Below are 10,241 nucleotides of genomic sequence, written 5' to 3' on the forward strand. Positions count from 1 at the left end.
GTTTTCTCTTTTATATTACATCTATCATTTTATTTATTAGAGTTGGGTATTATTGATCAGTTAACCGTCATTTCGGATATCTGATTTCGAACTAGTTTTAAAATCCACCATTGTATATATATCATTTAAATATTTTATAGAATGCTTTATTTTCGGTACAACTTTATTTCAGTGAAAATTAAATTAAATAAGTAAATAAATAAATAATCTTGTTGCGTGCAAAAAAAAAACGCATAATGGGCTTCGTGTCTACATGATCCAAACATATCGGCCCAGCCCATTTTAAATTTTATATATAAATTGAGTAATCCCTTGTTTCTCGTTGGTAAAACCCTAGATTCTTTCCGTCTCTCTCTAAAACCCTAGTTTCCTCACTTTTCCTCGACTTCAGCCGGAAATGGTAATTTCTCTTCTCTTCTTTGCTTGGAATTATTTGGGATTTCTTTCGTTGGGTTCTGAAACCCCCTCTCGAATTTTTCCAAATGTTTGTTTTTGCAGACGTTGGAGGCAGTAAACCCTAAGGCGTATCCGCTTGCGGATGCTCAGTTGACGATCACGATCCTTGATCTTGTTCAACAAGCTACTAATTACAAGCAGCTCAAAAAGGGTGCTAATGAAGGTATTTCTGTTTTCGCCTAAGTTCTGGTCTCTGTGATGCAGTTTTTTTTTTCCTGGGCGAGATTGTTGTTCGCCGATTCGGTTTTGCTGATTTTGTTTTTTTTGGGGGTTTCAGCTACGAAGACATTGAACCGTGGGATCTCTGAGTTTGTGGTGATGGCTGCTGATACAGAGCCTCTCGAGATTCTTCTTCATCTTCCCTTGCTTGCTGAGGATAAGGTTTGATCCCCTTTCATTTGTCTGTATCACTTGATTGGTTTTTCATTCTTGTGATTTTGTTTACTGAACTATTGGTATCGATTTGGGCCATGCCCAAGATATTTGGTTCTTGTTACTGATTCAGCTTGGAGTATGAATTGTTTTGGTTACCCAACTCATTCGCTAATTATGATTAGTGGTTGAAATGAGTTATTTTGGTTTTTTGTTGTCTCTCTTTAGTTATATTATTCAGTGAAAGATTCAATTGATGGTTTGTATACACATATTTATGTAGCATTTCTTCGCCATGCCATGGTAGTAAATAATGCGTAGATATCGGTGATTCCATATTTGAGATCGTAAGTGTTCAAGAAATTCTTTGTCTTTGTGATGTATTAGTTAGTTCCTTCCTCAGATGAAAGAGACATTCTTGTGGGTTTTAACTTTTAAGGCAGCTCAGTAGCTAATGATTGTTGCACCTTTTTTCTGCATTTGGATTGAAGATGCTTTATATTGTGACATTCTTTTTTCAGAATTTCTCTGTATAGTTTCACTTGGTCGTCGACTTATATTGTACAGATTTGAGTCGAGGATCTGTTTTTGTCTCGTGTGGTTGTACATTTGTAATTTTTACATAGTTTTTTATTGAGCTCTTAAGATACTTTCTAAAGAATATAGCATCATGGATCATTCTTCGAATCTTTTATCCTAAACCATTTTATCCTGCCTTGTGAATTTGTTGCAGAACGTGCCGTATGTGTTTGTGCCCTCGAAACAAGCACTTGGAAGAGCATGCGGTGTAACAAGACCCGTCATTGCTTGTTCGGTTACATCAAACGAAGCTAGCCAATTGAAATCACAGATTCAACAGCTCAAGGTACAGTTTCTCGTGATTTCCACAAGTTTCTTGTTCACCATCTACCAAATGATTCCCCATGTTTCATCATTTCTGCTTGGGTTGAAAACTTTGCAGGATGCTATAGAGAAGCTTCTGATATAAGAGGTTGCTTTCTCGGTATGATGGGTCTCCGATTCAGGAAGGCTTTGACCTAAGTTTGTTGTTGGAAAACTGTGCAACAGTTCTGTTCCTCGAAAGAGAGATTGTAGTGACTATTTATTTTTTTTAATATATTTTTGTTGTTGTGTGAATGCACAATTGGGATGAATTCTCACTCCTTTTTATGCAATTTAAGTTTAGAGTTGTTGGTGAAAATATCATTTGCAGGTATGGCAACCAACATATGCATCTGATTTTTCAGGGTTCATTCCCTCTTTGTTCTATTTGTAGTGTTTCTTTACCGTTGGATTCTGTGTTGGGATTTAGAACCCTAAAAGGCGATTTATCCTCTGGGTCGATCCAAAGACAAATGTTCAGAACAGAAAGTATCTGAATCCGAATCCGTTTCTGTTGGGTTTTGAGATATGGACTTTGTCGTCGTCGTACTTTTGCCTTTACACGTAATGGCGGAGGGACGAAAGAGCGAGCTGAAGGAAGAGACGGACGAGATAATACCCGGGACAAGATTGAGAGATGTCGGAGACGAGACAAGATGTCAAAGACTCGGAACCATGGTGGCGAATCGAGGTGTCAGAGTACTGACGAAACCCTAACCCTAACCCTAGTGGAGACGACGGAGATGAGGCAGATCTTATTGAAGAATCGGATACTAAAAAAGTACAGGTCTCCTGATCCTGTACTTTTTTTTAGTATCCCATAGATTTGACGACAACATGAGGGTAATGGAATGTGGGTGATCACACTGTTCAGACAAAACTGCTACAAGTGACGTCTTTCTATTCTTTCTTTTCCTTGAAGGTTGTAGCCTTTTTACATATACGTTAGCGTCTAACCGTATTTTGAGGAACTTGACAAATTAAGACAAATACAAAGAAGAAGGAATCTACTTAGCGACTTGCTCCAGCAACGGTATCTTCTTCCATGTCTCCTCCAATCCGTTCAGTTGGAGCGGCGGCAACGAGAACGCGCTCACCGTCGAGCTCCCGCTCCTGATTTCCTTCAACACCCGCAATGCCGATATCGTGCTCTTCATGTATAGGCTCTCCATGAATTTGTACTCCGAGAGCTCTTTCGGGGTCGTCAAGGGGTTCTCAGGTTTAGACGCATCGGAGGCCGTGGCGTTTTCAGAGTCTTTTCCTCGGAGGGAAGGGTCCTCGGGGAAGAGGTGATCGAGCATTGCTTCGCATTCTTTTATGAGTTTGTATAGTAAGTCGGTCGTGAAAAAGGGTTGCTGAAGAACTTTCTGGATGAAGGGTAAACGCATTAGATCCCCTGTCCTTTTGTCGTACTTCTTCAGTATCTTCACCAATCCTGTTAGATTCCAACAAAAACAACCATAAATGGGTAAACAGGCTGAACAATCCAAAGGAAATCTCAGATTTTTGTCTCGAGAATATGTTCTGTGTAAAATCGCAGTATGAATGAATATGATCAGGAGCATAAGATGAATTCGCACCGATAGATGCCGAAAGCAATCCGAACTAAATGCCTTGAAAGTTCATGAAGAAACAGGGGAACTTGTGGTTAAACCACAGACTAATGCAACAAACAGACAAAAGCAAGAAGTTCATGAAGAAAATGTCCCAAACATATTCGTTTTTGGACAATTTCTTCATCTGAGAGAGTCAATTCCATGATCAAGATTGAGCTAAGTTCACACGAAGGGTCCTCAGGACATGTTTCTTGCACGAACAAGAGATGTATAGGACAACTCATTCAAAACTGGGATATTCTAAAATATAACATAATAAAACCCTAACAAAGACTCAAACTTTGAATGTTTCTATCGAATTCAGGAATCCACATATGCTTGATCAATCAACTGTTTCTCGTAGAATAGGTAAATGGGTAGTCAATATTTCCACGGAATTGTTTCAGCGTCACCACAATGATGAACAGTCACATCATTGTTCCTAGGTCTCACTAATGGCAGAGAAGACTGAAGTAAGATTCTAGGGTTCTTTCTGTAACGAAAATTTAGAAATTCAGACGCAAAATTTGAGAAAATATGTTTTGTAAAGGATCTGAAGCAAGCACCTGTGTAATTTAGAGAACTGTAATTCTCTAACAAAACCATCTCTCCGTGGAAATCAACAATTTCTTTCCTTATTTTGATCATCTCCTCGTTTGAATCCTTTGCCTTCGCAATTCTGTCTCGCAATTCCTGCATCCCAAAACCGCACATCGAATGAAGAAAATCACAATCAATCTTTTCGGGGGAAACAAAATCAGACCAGAAAATAATCAAGGAGCGAATTCGAGGAATACCTTCAATCCGATTATGTACTCTTCCTCCTTCTCGACGAAGAAATTGTTGAATTTCTCCAACTCATCCTCCAGCAATTGGATGAAATTGATCTCCTCCGCCGACATGACGCCGGACAATTCGCCGCAGGAGACGACGGATGAATCAAATCGGAGACGTTTGACGGGACGGCCTCCTCCGGTCTTGGGCTCGATAAGCTTGAGTCGCTTCTTCAGCTCCTTGTAGGAGAGAAACTTGTCCCGCCATTCAGGGAGAGTCTGCTCGATCTGGTTGCTAAGGCTCTTGCCAAACTTCATTGCTTTCTCTTCTCTTCTCTTATCTCTTTTTCCTCTCGGGATACTGTTTGGTTGCCGGGAAAGTTCAGTGAGAAAATGGAGGAAAACGAGGGAAAGTGGAAATGAATGAAGAAAGCCGTGAGACGCGTGGGTGATATAATCAGTTAACCAAAGAATATTCTGAGCGTCGTTTTTGGAATATCCATTTTTTGTATTTTTCAATTTCATGGGAATATCTTTTCGTTTTATTCCCATTTTCATTTTTTATTCTTTTATTTTGCTTTTTTTCGGTGGATAAGAGTATTACACGTGGAATTCCTGTCGACTCGATTGAAGTTGCTGATAAGCTTATGAGCTGATTACTACTACAGCAGGGTATGACGTCACTAAATTAAAATACCTAACGGTCGGTCCAAAAATAAATCAAGTAAAATAAAGCGTGTAACGATTCATACATTTGAGAATAAATATTTCCAGCTGGATTTATTAGAATAGCACGTGGTATAATAATTGTTCATATTTTCTTCTTTTATCCTTTAATAATACTGTACATATATACTTATATATGTCATGGAACAAAAAAAAAACATATGCCATAAAATTTAGAAAAATATGAACAACCAATAAGCCGAAAACTTCGGAACTCCTAATGGATATAAAATGAGTAAAGATATTATTATTTTTATATATAATGGAACAAAAACGAATGAATATTACATAATGATAACTAAAATAAATCAAATTTAAAATTTATTTAGAACAAATTCTTTAAAATTAAATTAATATGTTTTGAATTCAAATTTAATTTAAAACAATTCAAATTAAAAAGTTTTAAAAATTCTTTATTTAATTAAAAATAAATTTAAATGGAATTTTTTAAAAAACTGAAATATAAAATTTTAGTATAAACTAAAAAAATAATTTAAAAATAACTAAATTAAAATCTAAATTTTTTATAAAAAAATCAACAAAAAATAAAACGACTATTACGATTCTAAATGTTTACGAATAAAAAGCTAATGAATAAATTAGGTATTTTTATTATTTGTTATAAATAATTCTATATTTTTGTATTCATAGACTTTTTAACCATATTTGTGCTTGGTAGCAATATACGTGCGTATATATACATATATATTAAATAAAAGGCTTATGTCATCACAATTTATTATACTGTTTGAAAAATAGTAATAATTTTACTAATCTTAGTCAAGATAATAATATCTATGATAATTGTGAAAATTGGTATATGCTTTGGAATATGAACCAATGGATTAAATATGTGGGGAAATGTGATGATCACTATTGAATGAATGGAGACGCGTAATGGTTGAATGCTCGTGAAATCGTAAGGTTTATGCTTCTCTCTTCAAAAGCATATTCTATGGACCAATATATTCTAATTTATTTATTCATTTATTTCATTTTTCAAACCTCCAATACACTGCCTTATAAACAAAATTATCATTATAAATAAAAAATTAATTATAATTAATATATTTTTTAGCCTTAGTTACGAAAAAAATTGCAAAATTACATATTACATGCTCTGAATTATTATTATTATTATTATTATTATTTATATATAATTATATATTGCATGTCATAGATTCTATAATAATTTTTTAATAAAATTTACAAGATTAAAATATATTTTTATTTTATGCTTTATGAAAATGAATTATTTTATTAAAAATAATTATAAGTTTTAGATAATTATCTTGTATATTGATTCTTGTATTAGGTTTGAATTTCTACTTTAGAATTCTGAAATTGATTTCTGATTGAAAATGAATCAAAATCATTTTTTAAATACGTGTGTATAAGTATAATTAATAAAATGTCAGAATAAGAGATTAAAAATGATTAGTTTGTTAAATGTGCATTATATCATTATCACACCTTGAAAATATTTAATAAAGAAAAAGGCTGGAGCCGAGCCGAGTCGAGTCGAGTCGAGTCGAGTCGAGCCGGACTAGGGAATCTTCCCATCGCGTTTCAGGAATATTCTTTCCGCTTTTGTCATCGTACGGAATCATTTTCTTTATTCACATTCTGTTTAAAAGTTTTGGAAACGTCAAATTCTAGGATTTTTTTTCTTTAAAATATATGATCTTTATTCGGAAAAAAAAATTATAGGAAATCTACGAGAAGACAAGCCCCTTTCCTTATTATATATTATAAAAAAAACTGAACAAATCGAAATTTTATATTATTCGTAGATGTATTATATATATTAGATATAATTATATAAATTAGTTTACAATCCAGCGTATATATACAATTTTTCTTAATCTGGAAAGAGGATAGAATGATAGTTTAGTTGAATATAAAGTATTGCTACTAATAATTTTTTTAGCTTTCCAAAAAAAAGATTATATATTTAAATAGATTATGGCAATGGTATTCTATAGAAAACGATACAAAAATTTATTATAATGTTTGTTTTTGGATAATGGAGGACCCCTATCTGCTATCCTCTCGGAAGGTGGAGTTATCTCATACCTCAAACTTGATCATTCACCCACGATCTGTTGGTAAAAAATTTATTATAATGTTATTAAAAGGCAAATGTATGTACAACCTGACAACCAGTTTGGAGTCGAGACCGAAGTTAGTCCATGATTCAAATATTACTTGTATAATTTTAAAGGTAAAAAATCCACCAAAATCTTAGCCCATGAGTAATGACCATGAGACTTGAGACATGCGTCGGATTAATTGACAATTGAATTACAGTTAATAACAGACAGTCTATGTTCATATAAAAATAACATATATACATATATATATATAAATATATATTTAAATTTTATCTTTAATATTTATCTATATTTATTTTTGTTTTCTACAAACTTGCATAATTTGATTTGGTAATTTTTTCTGCATTCGATCTATTTATAAATAATTTAACGTTAGATTTTTTGATAATTCATAATAATCATATCCATTCACTTCTTATGGAATTCAATTTGAGTACTATTACGTATTTTGTATAATCAAACCAAAATAATCAACTTTAAACCTTATGGACCAATCTCGTAACCCCGAAAGAGAAGACCTAAACCTTGATCGAGAGGTAAGTGAACACGCAAAATGTGGTCTTGCCCATGTTTGATTCCAGACATAGATATAGAAGGCGTCGTTTGGCGATAATTTACCCGGTCTTTCTTTCAGGTTTTCGAGAGATATAGTTAAGCTGAAAGACCGGTGATCTCCCGGATTATTAAAAAAAAATCCAAAAGAAAGAAAAAAAATCCAAATTCAATTGATACCCGCGAGTCGAAAAGACAGAATTCAAACTCAAAAAAACTATCGTCGAGTCCCAGGGATCAAATCAATCTAAGCGAAAATCGCAAGATTTTATGATCATAAGATATGGGAACACAACAAGGCAAGCCATGAACAACGTGAACTGCAATGACAAGAGACAAAAAGACAACAATGTACATTTTTTTTAAAAAAATCAGATCAGGATAACTAAGAAACCATTATATAGTAACAGAATATTAATGTAGAGGATTAAAAGTTCATACCAGAAGAGGAATTGACAAGAAGCCCCAAATAGGCCACAGAGCAAATGAGAGCCTGCCAAAGACATTGTATTTTTTTATCAAGCAACAATATGAATCTGCTTCCCGCCGTGTAATCTACGAAGAAGAAAGAGATGGGCTTTTTTGTTTATCTTCTTACAGGCAAAAAGAGACGAGGCCAAGGAGGGTAATGAATGGCAAAGAAGAGATATTCCACAGTTCCCATTTCCCTTCGAACCTTCTGATGCTCCAAGATAACATCTTTTCGTAGATCAATATTATGATGTTCACTCCTATCCCTAACATCCCGAGATACAGAGGCGTCCTGCCAAGAAAGATAGCCGGAAAGAACGATGACATAGCGTATATGTCTTCTGTTTAAATGCATTTCCATTTTCCAGAAAGATCAAATAATATGCGTACGCAGATATATGCTCCGAATTTATAATTGGAATAAGATCAATGTTTTGGGTAAGACAACCTATTGCCATATCACTAGAATCCTGCTTAATCTAGAGGAGAGGAAAAAAAAAAAGCATAACTCCATTTGTTACTCTTCTCATAGGATCTTTTCGAAATAATTTTTGCTACATCATATGAAAATCACCATGACCCTTTGTTCCAATCAAACAACTTTTCAAAATTGCAGAAGAAATTCTTCTTACAAAACACCATTCCCTTATGCAAGTTTTCTGAACAGAGCTATGAACTATGAAGAAAGAATCTACATGCTCCAAACAATTTAACACCAGAGGCCTTCAATAGCCATCACATTAGTGCAGATGCCGTAGTTTGTATATCTACCTATAATCATAAAGGAAAAGAAACTGAATATTTATTGAGCTAAACTGAAAATCCTAGTCAAGAATTTAAAAAAAAAAGACAAAAAAAGCTTCAACTCTCAAACTCCATACACAAACTTGGAAGAAGATGATTATTTCCTTAACATTATAAGGATTTTTTTCCAGTACATCTGTTTTCTTGTTCCTATAAGTTTCATTTCCTTGCATTAATCCTTAGGACATTTACTTCAAATGGATAGCAGATTCTAACCTCAATGTCATCTATCCAGAAATCTCAATGCTGAAGTAAAAGGCAAAGAAGCATATATTCAAACACCAAAATAAAAGCAGAAAGCCGAAAAATTCTTAAGAACCATTCAAGAAATATATTACCTTCGGATCCGAACATCATGCAGGAGTATGTGTAGCATGTTGGAGTGCCGGTCACCAAAATAAACGATGAACACCGCAGAAGCAATCCAAAGCCCATTCTCTAGAAACTCGACCCACGTTTTACTTCGAGGGCTCACCGGCAAAAGAGGCTGCAGCCTCGAGCCAGCATCGTCCTCGAGATCGTCCCCTCCAGATGCATAACCTTGGCTATGCCTCTGCCTCATGTATCCACCCTTGGGGGTGCCGCCAGACATTTTCCGCAGAAAGGACGACAAACAATCAATTCTGACTAGAAATTCTTCCGCCCTTGCCGACAGAATTATCTTTAGAATGAGCAAAATCGTCCACAATCCGAGAACTCTATACAAAGTTCGAATCCACAAAGCGAAAACCGATGCCGAATTCTGCAGTCCTTCTCGTTACAACGATCCTAAGTCTATGCAGGCGATGAACAAGACTGCAAAAGAAATCGCTGAAGACAAAAAAAAATTCAATGCCACTGAATTCTCATACCACCATTCACAACCACTGGTCTACGCACAAGTAAAAAAAAAAAATCAACTCTCCTTTCAATTCCCAAAATCAAACCTACCAGAATCGAGAAATTGAGAATTTCAAGGGATCAAGAACCGAAATTCAGATGATAAGAGAACCAGTCCGAAAGCTTAAAAAAAATCGATCACGGCAATTAATCAGAAGCCTGAATTAAAGAGATCGATGCGTAGACCTTGTCGAAACCCTAGAGATCACGATTGAATCCATCGGAGAATCCACCAAGCGAATCATTCAGCTTCCTTAAACTGCAGGTGACGAAAGTAGGAGAGTAATTCAAGAGAGATTTCTTTCTTAAATAGCTTTAACGAATCTGCCAGGTGACTCAACCGTTGGGGAATTGTGAGGTTTGTTGCACGACGTCGTTTTCCCAACCGTTTCATTTTAGCGTTTTTCCTTTTCAAAATTTCCACTAATATCTTCACGTTTTTATTATTTTCCTTTTTCTATAAATAAGCTATTTGGGTCTTTTATAGGTGGTGGAGGGAGATTTTATAATGTGATTAGATTGACTTGCGTCTCTTTACAGATTTGTATGCTTTTCCATTTCCTAAAAAAATGTTTATTATAATTTATTTATTCATTATTACTAACAAATAATTTCAT

At 34.7% G+C, this 10,241-nt stretch overlaps 3 protein-coding genes across 4 annotated transcripts; 1 reads left to right on the forward strand and 2 right to left on the reverse strand.

The window, feature by feature from the left end:
* Positions 1-307: 307 nt before the first annotated feature.
* Positions 308-2,029, forward strand: LOC104811033 (NHP2-like protein 1). The gene is made up of 5 exons (XM_010537565.2): positions 308-400; positions 499-619; positions 734-837; positions 1,562-1,693; positions 1,790-2,029. Exons 1-5 carry the CDS (start codon positions 398-400, stop codon positions 1,814-1,816), a joined length of 387 nt encoding a protein of 128 aa, XP_010535867.1. The 5' UTR covers positions 308-397; the 3' UTR covers positions 1,817-2,029.
* A 525-nt stretch (positions 2,030-2,554) lies between these two features.
* Positions 2,555-4,519, reverse strand: LOC104811034 (SPX domain-containing protein 1). The gene is made up of 3 exons (XM_010537566.1): positions 4,103-4,519; positions 3,872-3,998; positions 2,555-3,145 (listed from the first exon to the last, which is right to left on the reverse strand). The coding sequence occupies exons 1-3, from the start codon at positions 4,394-4,396 to the stop codon at positions 2,718-2,720; spliced, it is 849 nt and encodes a 282-aa protein (XP_010535868.1). The 5' UTR covers positions 4,397-4,519; the 3' UTR covers positions 2,555-2,717.
* Positions 4,520-7,569: 3,050 nt separating this feature from the next.
* LOC104811035 lies at positions 7,570-10,182 on the reverse strand. 2 transcript variants are annotated; one of them, XM_010537567.2, is made up of 5 exons: positions 9,811-10,182; positions 9,084-9,555; positions 8,069-8,233; positions 7,912-7,963; positions 7,570-7,790 (listed from the first exon to the last, which is right to left on the reverse strand). In XM_010537567.2, the coding sequence occupies exons 2-5, from the start codon at positions 9,335-9,337 to the stop codon at positions 7,713-7,715; spliced, it is 549 nt and encodes a 182-aa protein (XP_010535869.1). In that variant the 5' UTR covers positions 9,338-9,555; positions 9,811-10,182; the 3' UTR covers positions 7,570-7,712. The 2 variants fall into 2 exon arrangements, with proteins under 2 accessions (XP_010535869.1, XP_010535870.1); XM_010537568.2 differs by having other exon boundaries at positions 9,676-10,182.
* Positions 10,183-10,241: the final 59 nt, after the last annotated feature.

The sequence above is a fragment of the Tarenaya hassleriana genome, unplaced genomic scaffold (genome assembly GCF_000463585.1).
Source record: "Tarenaya hassleriana unplaced genomic scaffold, ASM46358v1 Cleome19, whole genome shotgun sequence".
NCBI classification, from domain to species: domain Eukaryota; kingdom Viridiplantae; phylum Streptophyta; class Magnoliopsida; order Brassicales; family Cleomaceae; genus Tarenaya; species Tarenaya hassleriana.